Source organism: Euleptes europaea, chromosome 1, assembly GCF_029931775.1.
Source record: "Euleptes europaea isolate rEulEur1 chromosome 1, rEulEur1.hap1, whole genome shotgun sequence".
In the NCBI taxonomy this organism is placed as follows: Eukaryota; Metazoa; Chordata; class Lepidosauria; order Squamata; family Sphaerodactylidae; genus Euleptes; species Euleptes europaea.
In genome coordinates, this window is record NC_079312.1 from 57,965,459 (window position 1) to 57,983,711 (window position 18,253).

Consider the following 18,253-nt stretch of genomic DNA (forward strand, 5'->3'; position numbering starts at 1 on the left):
GAAAGCTCTCCACAAGCTGGCGTACTTGTATTGATCTGTTCAGTGAAAAAACATAGAATTGCTTTCTTCTGAAGCCATACCCAGACCCCTTTGGTATGTGCAAATTTGGCAAGATTGGTGTTCAGCTAATTTTAATTAATAGCTGCTTTAATAATATAGTTTGGATGCTACATTTGTTTGTTGCAGCAGTCTTACATACTTGCTTTAAGAAGTTTCCAGCAGTTTCCCATGTTCTGTATTTTCTAAATATTTCCGGATCCAAATAGTATGTACTCTGATAGTTGTTCACCATCTGTTATAGTTGTTCATACATACATATATTTCACTGTGTGACTCCAGGATGAGAAACTCTAGTCTTTTTTGGTTCTTGTAGGTTATCCGGGCTGTGTGACCGTGGTCTTGGTATTTTCTTTCCTGACGCTTCGTCAGCAGCTGTGGCAGGCAAACCCAACCCCTTTCTGACTACCTTAATTTTCGCTCCATAAGACGCATTTTTTTCCTCCTCAAAAGTGAGGGGAAATGTCTGTGCGTCTTATGGAGTGAATGCTGGCTGGGCGCGTGCGCGTCGGGATGGCGCGAGCCGGCGTTCCCCGCCCCGATGGCCAGCTGGGAGGCAGGTGGGGCGCACAGAGCCGGCTGGGAGCGTGCACGTCGGGACAGCGCAAGCTGGGGTTCCCCGCCCCGACGGCCAGCTGGGAGGCGGTCAGGGCCGCACAGAGCCGACTGGGCGTGTGCGCCGGCTCACGCCATCCCGACGCGCTCGCACCCAGCTGGCTCTGTGCGGCCCCGCCCGCCTCCCAGCTGGCCGTCGGGGTGGGGAACGCCGGCTTGCGCCGTCCTGACGAGCACGCGCCCAGCCGGCATTCACTCCATAAGACAAGATTTTAGAGGAGGAAAACAAGATTTTTTCTTGTTTTCCTCCTCTAAAAACTAGGTGCGTCTTACGGTCAGGTGCGTTCTATGGAGCGAAAAATACGGTATATATTACTTTCCTTCACACTTGACACTGAGAGACACTGTCCTTCAGTGTTACTCCTCTGAAGATGCCTGCCACAGCTGCTGGTGAAACATCAGGAAAGAAAATACCAAGACCACGGTCACACAGCCTGGATAACCGACAAGAACCAATGAACTCTGACCGTGAAAGCCTTCGACAATATCTAGTCTTCTTTACTCTTACCTTGTGACATCCACATGCTGCTAATGTATCTGAAAACATGCACATTTCTCTTTTTTCAATGCTTCTGCTTGTCACTGAGGTATCGTATTAGCAAAGTCTATCAGAAATTTCTTGTTGGGCCTATTGCTGCTAATGTTTTGCATAGGCCATTTCTTGTGAGGTGCAAAATTGATGAATATGCTTTTCCTTGGTTTTCTTTCACCCTTTTAAATTCTGATACAAAAGCGGTCACATAAACATTCTGGTTGGTGCACAGTGTCAGCAGCATTTGGCAGCGAGCTGAGCTTCCTTGCAGAACCTGCTTTTACCACAATTAATGTTCCATCTGCTTTGAAGTCAGAACATGGGTTTGCTTGGTTGTGCTTGGCTGCTAATGGCATGCTAAACGTGATAATAACACAAGCAATGAGGGCACTCGATGAATAAAAAGGCACGGTGCTTTCCCAGGTTAAAATCCACATTAAAATAGGAGCCCAAGAGATGTATTTATTTTTTGGCTGCTGTTCTGTTTGCAATTGAGCAATTGTGTAAAGCTTAGGAATGTGGAGATAATGGCATTCTTATTTGAAATACCATTCCTGTTTAAAACTATGGAAGATGAGAAGTTAGTGGCAGAAAAGTGAAGGAAATGTTGATGTCCAAAATATGGATCAACCTGGCTTTAGTTAATTTGTTGCAAAATTTACCATTGAAGGCAGCCATAAGGAAAAAATTAATATTTTATTTTTAAATAACAATAAAATTACTTGCTTTGGCTGACTAAACACAGTTTGGCAATACTTGTGGATAGAAATTGCCTATGGCCTTTTTGTGAATATTATTGGATTAAGCTATAGAATGAAGCAAAGTTTTGGCTTGCATAGGTATTTGGATAGTGGTCGTTAATTTCTCTCAAGTTCTCTAAGAGTCATCTAGTGAGTGTCTGCCTTGTTAGTAATAAAGGTGCTTATAAGATTATTTACTTAGAAGAAAATGAAGAACAGAGCTAGGTTTACGTGATCAGATTTGAAAATTGAATCTGGACAACTCTGGGATTATACATATGATCAGAAGGACATTTATAGGTTATCTACTTCAACCCCATGCTTGACGATACCTACAAGTATCTCTGACAGATGTCTGTCATAATTGGTTCCATTGTTGAACTGCTCTTACCATTTGGAAGTTTCTCCTAATGTTCTACTGAAATCTACCCTTCTGTAATTTACCCCCATTAGATCTAGATTTGCCTTTGGGAGCAGCAGAGAACAAGTCTTTGCCATCTGCTCTGTGTTTTTGTATAGTTAATCTTTCCCTTGCTCTCCTTTATCCAGCAGTCTTTCACAGCCCTAGGAAAGTTGATTCCCAGAATCATGAGACATACATGGACCAATAGCCACACAGATTGGGGGGCTGGATTTCGCTGTGCTGAAAGAAGAGAAAGGATAGGAGCAGCATTTTTCTTTTCTACCTCCACCATCACCTGTTAGGCTTTGTCAAGCCAGGGTCTGAAACCCTTGTTTGGAGTTGGTTTATTAAGTACAGTTGTTCTAACTGTGGTTTCACATGCTGGGAAAATGCAGACCGCCAGGCTTGTTCCCTGGCACTGTGGCCACCACAGTGGAGGCTGGGATACCAGTTGGGGGTGTGTGGTGGAGGCAGGGAAAGAACAAAGACAACGAGACCAGCAATTTCTTTGAAGCAAACCAGGGCTTGAATGATTGTCTGCAAGTGAATTCCTGATTTCTCAAGTTAACCATGGTTAAAATAAACCATGATTTTGCATTTTGGCTAAACTACCCCTATAAATCCAGCCCCTGAAAGGAAAATAAGGCTGTGTTATTTCTTCACAAAATAGTGATTGCACATGTGACTAGTTAGAATAATGATCTTGTGCTTTTTGTTCATTCATGATATACATCTGTAAAATCTTCAGATCAGTTGCTCAGAAGCCAGAGAAGGACAAAAGTTGAGCTTTGTTTGAATTCAAGAATTGTGACCAAAACTCCGTTGTAAAAAAAGAAAACTAAGTTTATGCAATGTAACTTTTCCCTTTGCTGTTTCATGAGAAACGATAAAGGATAGGCTAGGTTATACCTCTCCCTAAGAGCAACCAATGAAAGCTGATAGTGAATGGACTGTTAGAAAACAGCAGATGAGAACAGCAGTAGGGAGTTGGCAGCTGGGGAGTTGTGGGGAAAAGGTGGAAGTCTGACTGAGTGACACCATGGAGAGGACCAGCTTATGGTGGGCCAAAAATAGTCAGTGTGTAACTGAAGGATCCCACTTGCGGCAATAGGATCACAGTTAAAAAGTGCAGTAGGAGCGAAACATTTTAACTTCTACCTTGCTTTCTTCAGTGTTATGTTAAGATCATAAATAAAAGTCAACTTCTTGTTTTGTTCAATCCTATGGGCTGCGTGTCCAAGGGAAAGAAACACACACACAAGTAAATATCTTGGTCTCTATATATATTGTACGAAATGACGGCAGCATGTAAGTGGAACAGTGTTTGAGCCCCAACCCCAATAACTCTATGTGATGAGGGCCTGTAATTAAAGTAGGCTGGGCCACCCTGTCCATGGATGTCTCTGTGAGTGAGAGAGAGGGCCTGAGGTGTGAAATGGTCATGACTCTCTGTATATTTTAGAAAAGACAAGAACGGTAGTGAATGTGATGGCCTGACCTATTTGTAATCCTAATCCTGAGAGAGAGAGGTTGCCAAGGGTGGTAGGCACTCTGTGTGAGTGGAGAAGGGGCTGAAGAAAGGAAATGTGACTATTTGCTAATTCTGCTGAATCTTTTCCCCCCTTGAAAGCCAAGCTGCACTAAAATCATGTATTGAGGATCAAAGAGCCCTGGAAAAAGAAACACTCTCTGCCTCTGGCTTGGGGGGTGAGGAAGATGGAAGTAACTAGTATATATTAGAGAACTCACGTTATATGGAGAAGATAGGGATAAGTGGATTTCTTCTGGTCCGTGGGCTCACTGTGCCCCATGTTTTATTCTTAAAAAATGAGGCAAGTTGTGCATATTCAGTGACTTGAACAAGTTCCAGACATTAAATCAGAAGAATGGCATACTGCTAATGCATCAGTGCTGCTACAGAAACATGGCCTGGAGATTTTCAAATTTCCTTTTCAAATGGACATTTATTGAATTTAGGTTTTTTTTAATGAAAGAGTGCGGGTCACAAGTACATCTCTGGTTTAGACAACTTTCTCCTAGCAATGAGTAGTTGTGTTGAGATCTAAAAACACTGTTCATTAAACATCCCTTGAGATAAATTGTATGATCTTCAGAGCATTTCATTTCTGGTTGTTATAAAGTAACCGTGAAAGCCATTGTTGGCTATGAATCGGTTAATCAAATTAAGGTGGCCCAAAAGGTTTTTTTGTGGCTTCTGTGTTTTTCCTTCTATCTGTGCATTCACACACACCTACCCCAAGAGTAAATTCCAGTGATTCCTTCCAGAAAGCATATGAGGTTGGATGCTTATGTCAGAAGAGTATAATAAAGGTGTAGGGAGCAGGCACCAAGGGTGCATATCTAACAGTGCAGTCCTAACCAGAGGTATACCATTCTAAGCCCATCGACTTCAGTGCATTTAGAAGGGTATAAGTTGGTTTACGTTGACACTATTTATTTACTGTACTTATAGGCCACCTTTCTTGCTAAGACTCAAATATGAAGGAACAGTAGGATAAAGAAGACAGCATAAAATATGCTGTAAACAATGTAGCAACTGAATTACAAAAATTTGAAATCACTGCAAAACCAAAAATATATAAACAGCAAGCCGTGCAGAAAACTACAACCTGATACATGCAGTAAGCTATAACCGTATGAGCTTGCCAACTCTGTAGTATTATCCCGAAGTTATTCATGGCCAGGATTATAGATAATGTGCCTTAAAATTTTCTTATAGATAAAAGGAAGTTTTTCTTCACACAATGCATAGTTAAATTGTGGGTCTCCCTGCCCTAGGATGTGGTGATGGCTGCCAACTTGGAAGGCTTTAAGAAAGGAGTGGACATGTTCATGGAGTCAAAATCAATCATATTTATTACAGCCAAAGGCCAGCATAAAATACAAAAACATACAAAATATACATTCTATGCTAAAATTATACAACTCCCACTTATAGCCATACTTATTAATCTGAAGGTTTGCCCATAAGGTCTTTATTTTTCATTAATGCCTTCCGTTTCCAGCAAACATAAGAGCAAAATTTTGCTACGGAATATGAAATATAAGTCACCCTATCTTCCAATAAATATTCTACCAAGGAGGCCTCAGAGGTGTAGGAGTGTACAAATCGAGGTAGGAGGGGAGTAACTAAGTGCTTTCTGGCATCATCATAATGTTCACAATGGAGCAAAATATGTGCTAGCGTCTTCACTGTATCCATGGGACAAGAACATTTGCGTGTTTCTCTTGGGTAATGAAGAAATCTTCCTGAGAATACAGCGGATGGAAGGGTGTCAAATCGAGCCCTAGAAAAGGCCTATCTTAATGTTGGGGAAGTAATTGAGGTTAGGTAAGGGGCTGATAACTGCCTATCCATGACCTGAGATTCATGGAGTCCAAATGAATACTAGCCATGATGCTCACCTATTCTCTCCAGTATCAGAGGAGCATGCCTATTATATTAGGTGATGTGGAACACAGGTAGGATGCTGCTGCTGCAATCATCTTGTTTGTGGGCTTCCTAGAGGCACCTGGTTGGCCACTGTGTGAACAGACTGCTGGACTTAATGGTCCTTGGTCTGATCCAGCATGGCTTTTCTTATTTTTAAAATTTGTGCTAAGAAAAGCTTAATGTTGAATCTTGTATAAATTATACGCCCAAACCCCCCCAAGTTTGCCTGTATTTGCTCTGATTATGCTATATGAATCTTTAATGCTTAGATTATGTATAGTGTTCTTCTTTCTTTAAAACCCTTATATTGTCTCCTTCTTCTAGTTTTCTTTTGCAACCACTTAGTTCATCCTCCCTTTGGCCCAAGAAGGTTGCGGCGGGGTGTGTGTGTATGCGTGGAAGCACTGTGAGCAGTGAGGTGTTTCAGAAGCTGACAAACTGTTTGCTTTATTCTAAAATTAGAATTGACTTTTAGAGTCTCTGAGGGGAAAGAGGTTCTGTTTAAGAACATTTTTCCCAATGAAATTAAACCATGAGTTTGTGCTGGATGTCATCACACAAAACGTAGCTACAGCACTGCAAACATAATACTGCAATGCAAATAATATTTAAATCGAAGGATTTTAAAACTGTGTACTCTGTATTAAAGTTTGTGTGTGTAAGGGAGAGAGAGAGGGACTGACTCTTCACCTATGTTAATACAGTACTATTTGTCCCCCCCCGCCCTCCCCCCGAAAACTAAAAAACCATGGGGGAGGGTTTTTTCCCCATAAAATCCAATGCTATTGTGTCCTGTGGTGTAAACTATAAAACAAGAGCAATAGAAACTGTCCCTTTGAACTTGAAATCCCTTTCTAAGCTGCTGATCCAGCCTAAGCGAGAGAGAGGGAATGTACTAGTCAGAAACATTTGTGTCCCCCCTCCCATTTTCATTTTCCTTTTTAAAAACTCTTTAAGTGAGTTTGATGCTGCACCTCTGCCCATAAATTTTAAAAAAATATTATTGTAATGTAGGTCAGTGAACTGAAGCGCCACTGTACACCATGGGGGATTAAAGTCAGAAAGGCAACCCTCTTCCACTCCCACTAGGTCATATGACAATATAAACAAGAAATGCAAGGAGCCTTCAGCTTTTTCTTGACCTAATCCTTTGTTTATGCACCACTTAAACTGACTTTTGGGGTCTCCTCTGTCTGGCATTAAAGCCCTTAAGCTTTTTGAAGTTTCCCTGAAGTTAATAAAATTAGTCTGCCCTCACTGCGAGGCCCCTGTCTGCTGCCTCAGAAGACGAGTATGCATCCGCTGTTGTCTTTGTGGCAGTAGGTTTTTTTTTAACTTCACATTTTATGACCAGAAAGAAGAGGGGGAGAGTGAAAGAGAGAACCCAAAGCCGAAAAGGCTATCCAGCTAGCAGGCACAGTGATTCCCGTGGTAGATGTTCTGAGAAGGTAGAGGGGATTAAAGGCAGAATGAAGAGATTGAGCTGAGCGGCTGGTGCAGTAGTGACATTTGACTTTCAGGGAGAGAAAATGACAAGCTATTCTAAAACATTTCTGCCTTCATGGAGCTAATTGATCAGACATAATTTTATATTGCACTTATTCAATTTATATTATTTTGATACCAGGTGCATGCTATAGCTCAATAGGGACTCCTGTTTGGTGGCAAATTTTGTAATCTAGTTGTTTTTTTTTGCATTGTTCCATTATATGCATTATAACATTACATTGTTTTTAATTTTGTAATCTGCCTTGAGTGTCTGTGAGAAAGGTGAACTATGAATTAAATCGCTTGTTCAGTCTTTCTGCCACTAAGGGCAAGCAAAATGTGTTCTGGTTCTTTTGTGAGGCTCTGCTCTGTTGCTTTTGTTGGATTGTATTAATGTTTTTATTTTTGTTGGGTGCTGTCAGGAGGCGGTGTGGAAAACACCAGATCCCCCTCCTTTTTGGCACCCCACATTGTCATGTTCAGCATCCACCAGGCCCAGTGGGACCACAGATGCACCCTTTAAAGGTCCACACACTAGCCAGCGTATCAGAAGCAGGTGGCCCTTCAGAGTCCATCAGTCACTGAATGGGCTCTTTGACAGCTAGCCATCAGACAGTCAGCTGTCTGGAAGCTCTATCCTGGGAGTATGGGAAAGATTGCTCAGAAGGCACCGTTGGTCCCTCAAGGAGTTTATCATCTGTCCAAAGGGCTTCTGGGTAGTCAGAGGCCGCTGGGTATGTCCCAAGCCTGGTTAGGCCTTTTAAAGACTTGAGGGTGGAGGCAGAGGAGGATGGTTCAGCTCTGTCTCCCAGCTCAAATGGGAGTAGATCTAGGAGAGAGCAACTGGAATAGTGTGGTGCTCAACCCCTGCCCCTCTCTATCTAAGGTCAAAGGAAGGCATTTTAGGCAAATTGGACCCTGATGTGTCATGACCATCGCCTTGGACCTCACAGCTGCTTAGAGGATCATGGGCCAAAAAGCAACATATACACCGGGAAAAGGAAGGATTAAGGGTATAATGCACTTTTCATATTCTCCTCAGCCCTCCTCCTCCTAACCTCTTCATCCTCAGTATCCCTCTTGTGAACAGAGACCTGAAGAGGTATAAGGAATAATCGGACTGCTCCTTAAATAAAAATAAATTATTCATTTTTTCAAAGTTACCCACTAGTGACTTCATTGCAGTTAGATTTTGAAACGGGGTCTGTCAGATTCACTGTGGACCACATAATCTGTTTTATGACTGCATCTAACAAAATTTGGTGTATACTAGTTACATTTATTTTACCCTCTAGAATTGTTGCAAGAAGAAATGTTATAAGTCTGCAACCTGCACGAACCAAATAAAATGTTTTGTTTTTCTGGGGTACCACCATGACACTGAGCTGTAGTGCTGATTTAACAAAGAATCAAATGGTAGCTTTCTCTTCAATAAAGCAAAATTTTCTTATTTCTCTTCACAAGTCAAGACTCTTGTTATGACACAGAGGCACAGTGACTTCGGGGGTTAGTAGCATCCGAAGATATTCACACCTTTGGGATTAGGCTCACTTGGTTGCACCTTCTGCTTTGCCAGTGCCCCCGGGAGGGTCGTTTATCTTTCACTGTGCAACAAGCTTGCTGCCTCTTGTACCTGATTGCTTAATTATGAATCCAAACTTGGCATGGTGACTCCCACTGGGTTAATAATCTTGAAATTAAAATTCAATACGGCTGGTTAAAGACGTTGGGTTTAACAAACCAACATGATTACGTGCTCCTTGCAAAGGTGAATTTTTAAAAACCGCATTGTAGCAATTTGCCTTATTCAGGCAGGTGAAAGGATCTGTTGAAATGAAGTTAGTGAGGAGTTGAAAGCTGATAAGGTAGATCCATCTATATGAATAACGTCAAGTTTCTGAGAACTTTTGATATATTTATGGCAGAATTAATTCTGACTCAATGTGTTTAAAGTTTTGTCGAAGGCTTTCACGGTCAGAGTTCATTGGTTCTTGTAGGTTATCTGGGCTGTGTAACCGTGGTCTTGGTATTTTCTTTCCTGACGTTTCGCCAGCAGCTGTGGCAGGCATCTTCAGAGGAGTAACACTGAAGGACACCGTGGTCTTGGTATTTTCTTTCCTGACGTTTCGCCAGCAGCTGTGGCAGGCATCTTCAGAGGAGTAACACTGAAGGACAGTGTCTCTGTCCTTCAGTGTTACTCCTCTGAAGATGCCGGCCACAACTGCTGGTGAAACATCAGGAAAGAAAATACCAAGACCACGGTTACACAGCCCGGATAACCTACAAGAACCAATGTTTAAAGTTTGCCAGCAACTAAATGGCCTGGTAGCTTTAGCCATTCTCCTCCACAAGCTTCTTGGTCTATGTTGCTTCTTTAAAGGCTGAAGTGACAGTAGATTTCAGAATTGGTAGCCTCCCCCTTCTATGCCACTTAGAAAAGTATGGAGTCCTCCAGGCTCTTTGGCCCACTCTCCTTGGCCAAGCCCTCCATTCTTCCTTTTCTCCCCACTTCCTTCAAGCCAACAGTGTACAGCCCTGTCATTCATTTGTTAAAAAAATCATGTCTCCACCACCCATTGATTCCCAAGGCTCCTGCTTTTGAGCCCAATATCTACTTTATCCTGTTTTCCCAGAGACTTGGCAATCTTCCCTAGCATTCTTGTTTCCCTTAATGTTGTTATTCTATATATCAAATAGCCTCTCATTTCTAAATGTTGTCCAGTCTATTAAGAACTCAACCCCATTAACCTTTTCATGTCTCAATTCCCTGTCTCCTCTTTCTTTTCCCTCAAACATCTTCTCCTTCACCAACTGTTTGCTTAGGTTCCTTTTTCTCAGCTTATATCTTTCCTTCACCCACCTTGATTCTAGCATATCTTCCTCATAGTTTCTCTGTCTCCTGGGACAACTTCTCTGCCCCAAGCTTGCAAAATTGAAGTTTTCATGTCTTTCTAACCTTTTCTGGGTTTTAATACCAGTCAAATTGACACATTTCCCTTCCCTCATGGATAGGGTTGCCAACCTCCAGGTGGTAACTAGAGATCTTCCTGAGATTACAACTGATCTCCAGGAGATAGAGATCAGTTCACCTGGAGAAAATGACCACTTTGGAAGGTGGATTCTATGGCATTATACCCCATTGAAGTCCCTCCCCTCCCCAACCCCCCTTCCTCAGGCTTCACCCCAAAAATCTCCCAACCCAGGTATTTCCCAACCCAGAGCTGGCAATCCTACTCTTGGAACCTGGAATGAAAAAAATTGGATACCGTTTTTCCTGTGAGAGTGGGTTGAATCACTGTTATTTTATATTTATTGTGTTGAAATTATTTTGTTCTACCTTCTCAAATAATAAATGTGTTCAAACTGGCCATCTAAATTCAAATACCTATAAATAAAAGATTGTTAATAAAAGAAAAATCATCTTAAACAGTCCAGCAGCAGAAAATACCATGTATCAAAACTGAGAGAAAAAAACCAAAAGAACAGACACAACAGAGCAGCCCACTGCAAACCAATTGAGTAAACACCTTATGAAATATAAACTCTTTGCTAGATCCCAAAACATTAATAGTGAAGTCACCAAGCAAATGTCTTGGAAGGCATGGTGCCACGTCCAAAAAGGCCATATTCCATTACGTAAAATATTGCTTTGCAGTGCTAATTTTAACTTTATATGATAAGCATATGCAGTGAGATACAGCTGGCTCCCATATCGTAACTGCAACCATCAGGTGATGATATCCAAAGGTGAACAGAGCGAGCCATGCAATCACAGTAGACGCACCAATTGTTATCATAGGCAACATTACCACAGACATAGTGGCTTGGATCCTGTGGGCAAGTTATGTGTGCGCTAGACAGCCTCTGCTGCAGAGCGGTCTTCCTCTTCTGCAAGCACTTCTCTTGATACAAGGGCTCCTTGAAAACCTTAGATCTTGCTCAAATTGATGTGCTAGCAGAAGATGGATGTGCTAGCACAGCCTTTAGCAGAGGCTGTCCATAGGATCCAAGCCAGTATAATTTTTTTTTAAAATTAAAATACTGTAACTGACTGGTGTGTTTTCTTTTTTCCAGCTCTGTGATGATTACAGTGTGATCGGTCGCTCATTGTTTAAAAAGGAGACCAACATACAACTTTTTGTGGGGCTAAAGGTCAAGCTGTCTACAGGAGAGGAAGGATTAATAGAAGGTGGCTTTGGGCAGAGTGGGAAATTCAAAATCCACATTTCAGGTGAGTTGTTATTTTGGCTGCTTGCATAAATTCAGAACTATCTTGTCTTTAAGAAAAAATCTGAATTTCCTTCAGAAGGACCAGTTGTGTTGTATTATGCAGACAGATATACCTGTGGTACATAAATAGTATGTATGGGGAGACCGTGATCAGAGGTGAATGAAAATGGAGTCTTTTTTGTGAACATCTTACAGTCCTGTGGAAAATATTATTTTAAAGCAATTTTTTTCAGAATGGAAGACAACAGTGTTTGTAGTGTGGCAGCCATTGCCTGTCTTTCTGCATTGTCTTTCTGACATAGTTAAATAGCCAAATCTCACTGGTTATATGGAACTGCATGGACTGTGATTAGGTTGGGAACACTGTTGCCAGCTCTGTTTTCATGCTAAAAATGTTCACAAGTGAATATTTAGCTTAGTCCTACTTTATTATTATTTATTGAGAACATGTAACACTTTATAAAAACACTTAGGCCGGGACAGAGCGGGGTATATATATCCAAAAATAAATTTAAAAAACAAGCCATTACCTGTAATCTTGCAATATCGGGGCTGACTTACATATGCAAATGTTCAACACAGATTGTGATTTCTAACATAAATAGAAATCAGAAACTTCGACTCTGCCTTACCACAGAAAATGTAGTCAAGGTTGTTTGGTGCTACCTGTTAATCCAGGTTAGGAGCCTTCTGAATTGGTTTTACAGATGCATTTACTGTTGTCGGAACAACTTATGGTTTTAAGAAGCTTTTTTATAATCTACAGATCTGCTCAACAGTGTTGAGTAACTCTATAATGAGCAGAACAAATATTGTAGGGTCACACAGAGCAAGTAAGTTCAAACTAAAAGTTAATACGCAGGCTCTGTTTAATTCTGGATAGGTACAGATTTTCATATTCTTCTCAACCCAGTAAGGCACCACTCATTTGGAACTGTGAGTCCCATGAGGGACTTTCAGTACCAACTTGTAGACAGCTCCCTGGCCTCCAGCATAATTTGAGAACCATATTAAGGATCCAGGTTTCTTCAGGGAAACCAGTCACATCTGTATGTATGCCTTTTCTTATGAATATTTAGACCATGCCCAAATAGCCATAGTTGATTTAGGTTTCCCCTCATGCTGAATGTTTAATTAAAATATAAAACTGAATGATTTTTTTAAAAAGACCCTAATTCAGCTTGCATCAGGCTATTTTGAAAGCAGACATCTTCTACTAAACCAGGTTACTCTAATCAGCCTTTGTCAGCTATTTTGGTTTGAAGCAGAGCTCTGATACTTTCCACTTTTACTCTGTTTTCCCAGTACTTACTGCATTGGGGTATGAAAAAAACATATTAATATTAAGTTATTAACTTGCAATAATTTTCATTCCTATATTATTTTTCAATGTAGTAACTGCTGTGCAGCGATATGGTCTGCTTATTTCACATTAAATTAAACAAAAAAAAAGGCTCTGTTTATAAGCTTTTGCTTTGACTGCTTCAAATAGAAGCCAAAAATGAATTTAAGAGTTAATGACTTGTTTGTTTAGAAATGCAAGTTAGCTAAGCAAGCAAAAAAGTAGGTATTCCTAGATTCAGAAATTAAGTTTCAGTTTCTGTTTTGATTTCAAAAAAACCCCCCGATGTTTCAGATAGTCCCCTGACTATTAATCTGGCTACTTGGAGTGACTATAGTGCCTTAAGGCAATGTCTTCAATTTTCAATGGTGTGTAGTTGTACAGATTGTTAAATTTATGGTCATTTGAAAGAGTTAATTTAGATGGGTCGGTGAGTTTCTTAAGTTATATTTTGTACACAGGTATTTGTACCTAAGATTAAATACACTGTGCAAACTTTTGTAAAGGGCACAAATTTGTAACAGTCATCACAGTTCCCTTTAAAATACATTCACATCAGCAGAGGGGATCCTATTCCATTCTCATGTATTTTAAAAGGAAAATAGTAGTTTATCATTGGTATATTCAAATTATATTACAAAAGATTTACACATATTTTCTGCTTTGTGCAAGTAAAAATGTCAGATTCTTGGGAGAAATGCTATAAATGTCTTGGATCCAGCACAGCATTTCCATATGAGTCGAAGGATTTTTGCTTGTAGAATGCAACTTTCTCTTCTTCTCTGTCCTTCTACAGCCCAAAATGCCCTGCAAAATGCTGCTCTTGGGGGCCAGGCAACCCCCCCAAAACAGCATTATGGGATGCAGCAGGAGGAGGACGGTGAGAAAATTGTACCTCATGGGCACAGAAATGCTGTGCTAGATTCAAGCAAGTGTTTTAATTGTGAGCACACACTTATGTTTTAGTTTTAAAAAATTAAAAAGTCCTGTGCAGACAACATTGTCATGTAAAGTATATAATATAATTTATCTAGGATGTATAGAAGATGCACTGGCCATTGTTTGTTTTATAATTTTCCAGTGGCCAATTTTATCCACATGTGGTGGCAATGTTCTTGTTGTTGAGTTTTGAACTAAGATTCACAAAAAAATGGAGGTAGGATGTTGTTGGGAGCTGACGCCTGTCCCCGACTTGACCCCGCCCCGGCTGCCTGAGCTGAGGACAGCTGGGGGCCTAACATACTCATGCGGGGAAGGCTGGCAGAGGCAGGCAACCAGACAGGAATAGGGAGGGGCATGGTCAGAAGGCAAGGTTGAGCCTGGACTCAAGGAAGGCCAGGATAAGAGAAACTAAGAGGCAGTCCTGAACAGCCAGGGGAAGGAGCAGGGCAGGGAAAACAGGCAGCAGGGGGAAGAGGTAGGGAAGGCTTCCCTTTCCTTCTACAGCCTCCCAGGTGGAGCAGGAGGAAGGGGATTGGATACAGGCCAGGTGGGGGTGGGGCTAGGGAATCCAATAAAATGGAAGGCGCCACACTCGGCCAAGAAGGAAAAGAAGGACTGAGCTACAGAGGCAGCTGAGAGAGAGGGAGCCAAGAGGAAGCCAATGAGCCTTCTGCTGTTCTGTTTGAGATCAGACCACCTCCCCTGAGGCCTCAGAATGGGAAGGAGAGGGGCTTATCTCCTAGCTTTTGGTATTGTCCAGTATTGCATGGTGAATCAAAGGAACAGGTAGACAACTATCTGTTTCTGTTCTTGCAGTCTTTGAATTTTTGTGGTATAGATCATGCTAGGTTTTTATAAGATGTCACAGCACTCTGCAGTAGGCATCCTTCCCGCTCACCTTCATGCTTTGCCACCCATAATACAGGAGAAGTGGCTTGAACGAGACAGTCTTGTACAATCAAAACAGCATGCTTTGTGGAAAATAAAAGTATGATTAGAAAATTGCTGTGTGTCTCTTTTGCTTCTGAAAGAGCTATGAACATTTCTGTGTGGGGAAGAGTAGTGGATGTGACGTGGTTTAAGTCATATATAGTTCACATTCCACTGTTAGGTCAGTATTGCTTTTTTAATATGTCTGTATCCTGTTTGTGGTTTTGTTTTCTTTAAAAGTTTTTTTATTATGTTTAGTTAGTCACATTCCCCCTCTCTTTTCCTCCCCCCAAGCATACTGTTATGCTTCTTGTTCTTTCTTATAAAAAGTTCATTTCATGAAGGCTTGCTCAAACAGCCTTCTTTGGAAATCATTTCATTAATTCCTTGAAGGACATGCATGCAAACTTCTCCCACTTCTGAAAAGTTGAAATTGTTGAGATGACTTCATTCTGAGACACAATAGTTAAGATTTTTTTTTAAAAAAAAGCTTGAACCCATAGTTGCAATATCTAAATAGATTGCACAGAGAGGTAACCTGCTATATTCTGTAGACAGCCTTATTGTAGAGGGCAGTTAGGTGTTAAATAACAAATAATGGTAGTGGTATGTTTTTGCTGCCAGCGTCAAGATTCCCAGCTTTCATTTGAAAAACAAAGCAAGGTTCTTGCCCTTATGGTTGAAAAGGGAAGCATGGAAATGTGTAAAAAGTACCTGTTGAGGGCTCAGGGAGCTGGGTAGGGTTCTCCGCTCTCCAGGAGTTGTATGCCTTTGGTTGCTTATTCTTCAGTCCCTGATTTTTGTTCAGTTGTCAACATTCTTGTGATTGTGTCTCAGAAAATAAGAGGGATATTACAAAAAACATCAAAATAATTAAGCTGCTAAAAGCGGTCCAATTTCCTATGGGTAGGGAGATTGAAATGGTCATAGTTAAGGTTTGTGATGATAAAGTAGATAATGTGATGATTAAGTATTATGTAAAGAAGTAACTGCTTCTAAGGGTACAGTTCTAAGATACTTTCAGGTTCAAAATTGTGTCTGTGGTCCCTTGCTCTCTTGTACCACAGGGCTGATAAGTCCATAGAGTGATCCTAGGGCAGGGCTCTGGGCCTGTGAACTTTGTATCCAGCAATGAATAGATTCAGAGACCCAGGCAAGGATCCTTTAATTGAAATAAAGCTTTATTGAAGACTGTTATGCCTCCTAGGCTAACCACACTGCACTCTCACCTGAAGTTGGGTTGGCCAGGCCAAATTGCATTCAAGGACTGCCCAAGCAGGCTGCTCGACATGAGAGCTCTGCTGATGATGGAAAGTAGAACTTTGCTCTGGTCAGTGTTTTGCTGCATCTTTTGCAAGGTTGATGATGGCACAGTGGCTCTGGCCCTTCTCTGCTGTTTCTTCACCTCTTTTATCCTTCCCCTTTGTGGTCCAAAATGTGGATGCCCCCAACTCTTGCTTGGTACTAGATGTTCCTTGTTGCCATCTTTGTTGCCCTTTTGACAGACTCTTTGGCTCCAACTATGCCTGCTGTTTCACAGCCACTTTCCCTTATCTTGCAATGCTAGCATGTGGGATGGGGGAGAAGAGGCTTGGCTTTAACAAAGAGGTTCCAGAACTTCACATGTGCCATAACTGAATGCAACGATCTGTTCCAAGGCTTGGGGTGGGGGACCTTGATCTTCAGCCTTTATGATACTTCTACATATACACATTTATTTATTTATTCATTAATTTTATTAAACTTATAGCCCACCCTACATGTGTTTGCAAGCATTCTCTATTTCTAAACATGACTTAGGAAATTATTGGTGCTGAATACACAGAAAGTTTCAGGGACAGTTGTAACTGCAAGTTAGCTGTTTTTCTTGGCTCTGCAGACTTTCTTGGCCCTGCAGACGTATCAACATTGAATGAAGCACAATCTGTTAGCATCTAGTATTAGTTAGCATCCAGTATTAGCATCCAGTCTATATTCTGTGTCTCACACTCGCAGTCCAGTCCTTTGAATATTTACATGACAAGAAGCCCCTGTGAATTCAGTGGAACACACTATCAAGTACCGTATATACCCGTGTATAAGCCGACCCGCGTATAAGCCGAGGTGCCTAATTTCTCCCCAAAAATGGGGAAAAATTAGGCACCCGCGTATAAGCTGAGGGTTGGCTTATAACCCCTCCCCCCCACAGGCTTACCTGACCGGGCTCCTGGCGGCGGGAAGCGGCGGATCCAGCGGGGGCGGCCTTCCTGCAGCTGCAGGAGGTCCCCCCCAGGCCTCTCCTGGCAGCGGGAAGTGGTGCGGGCCCGGCGGCGCGGCCTCCCTGCGGCCACAGGGGGCCTCTGGAGGCCGCACCCGGCAGGGAGAAGGCGGGGGCGGCTGAGCGGCCTCCCTGCGGCCGCAGGGGGCCTCTGGCGGCCGCTCCTGGCCAGGAAAAGGCGGCGGCGGTAAGTTCCCTCCTCCCTCCCCTTCCCTACCGTATTGACCCGCATGTAAGCCGAGTTCGGCTTTTTCAGCCCTTTTTTTGGGCTGAAAAACTCGGCTTATACGCGAGTATATACGGTAAGTGAGCATAGTAGCACATCCTTAAAAGAGGAGAAAAGAAAGTACTGTTTCATGGAAGATGCACAGTAGCTCAAAAATCCTAATTGCTTATTCACGCTTCCCCCCCCCCCCCCACTGCTGTGGTAATGTACACATGAAGGAACCGCGTGCTGTAGTCAAATGGGAAGGTTCCTTCCCATGCAAACATTCATCTAGGATGGGAGGGTGATGTTTGCATGATGGACAGGGTCAGTTCCACTTGATTTCTGTAACTGTATCATTTGCTATGAGATTTGCCTCAGAAGCTTTGCTTGGATTCAATTTGATGTTATAGCATTACCTTTATTTAAAGTTGATGATAGTTTTTTCTTTTCTCTGTTTGGTTTGGATATACCAGATAATTCCCAGGCTTTCCTCATTGTCCTGCCTTGGACCTAATCAGGTAGTTCTTAGAACATTACTTCTTCCTGTTGCTATGTGGCACTTTTGCCTACAGGGTTTTTTATCCCTTCTCTTTCACAGCTGTATAAGGAGAGATTGCTATACACATGTGCTTAAAAGCAGCTCCACTTTTCTTTCAAAAGAAGCCGTGCATATCCAAAATATTCATAGCCGTTCACTGAACTCTAAGGAGTTAGTCTGACTTTAAATATATAACATAGTGCTTTTAATAAGAAGGGGAAATGAGCCAAATGGAAATATCAGCTGTTTTTCTGTGATACTTGTTTCAGTAATCGAGGGCTGTAGTTTCCCATTTTCTGAGGGTAAGTAGATAGATGAACTTGTGTCCAAGCATAACTATTCTTTGTGGTGTGTTTTCTTTGGTTTTCTCTGACTAAATTATGTTTGTATCTTTGCTTTCACTCAACAAGGCTGGTTGTGTACTATATGGAGCTAAGAGAAGGAATTGTAATTTGAGAGGTCTCTGGTTCAAATCTTGCCTTTGCCACAAGGTCACTAGGAGGTCTTAGGGAAATCA

General features: G+C 41.8%; 1 protein-coding gene across 1 annotated transcript in view; it reads left to right on the forward strand.

Annotated features, from left to right (window-relative positions):
* EEFSEC (eukaryotic elongation factor, selenocysteine-tRNA specific) overlaps positions 1-18,253 on the forward strand; it is a 210,495-nt gene that overhangs the window by 145,015 nt on the left and 47,227 nt on the right. Inside the window, exon 6 of the mRNA XM_056846950.1 lies at positions 11,364-11,520. Coding sequence (XP_056702928.1) covers positions 11,364-11,520 — 157 coding nt within the window. The remainder of the gene's footprint in view (positions 1-11,363; positions 11,521-18,253) is intronic.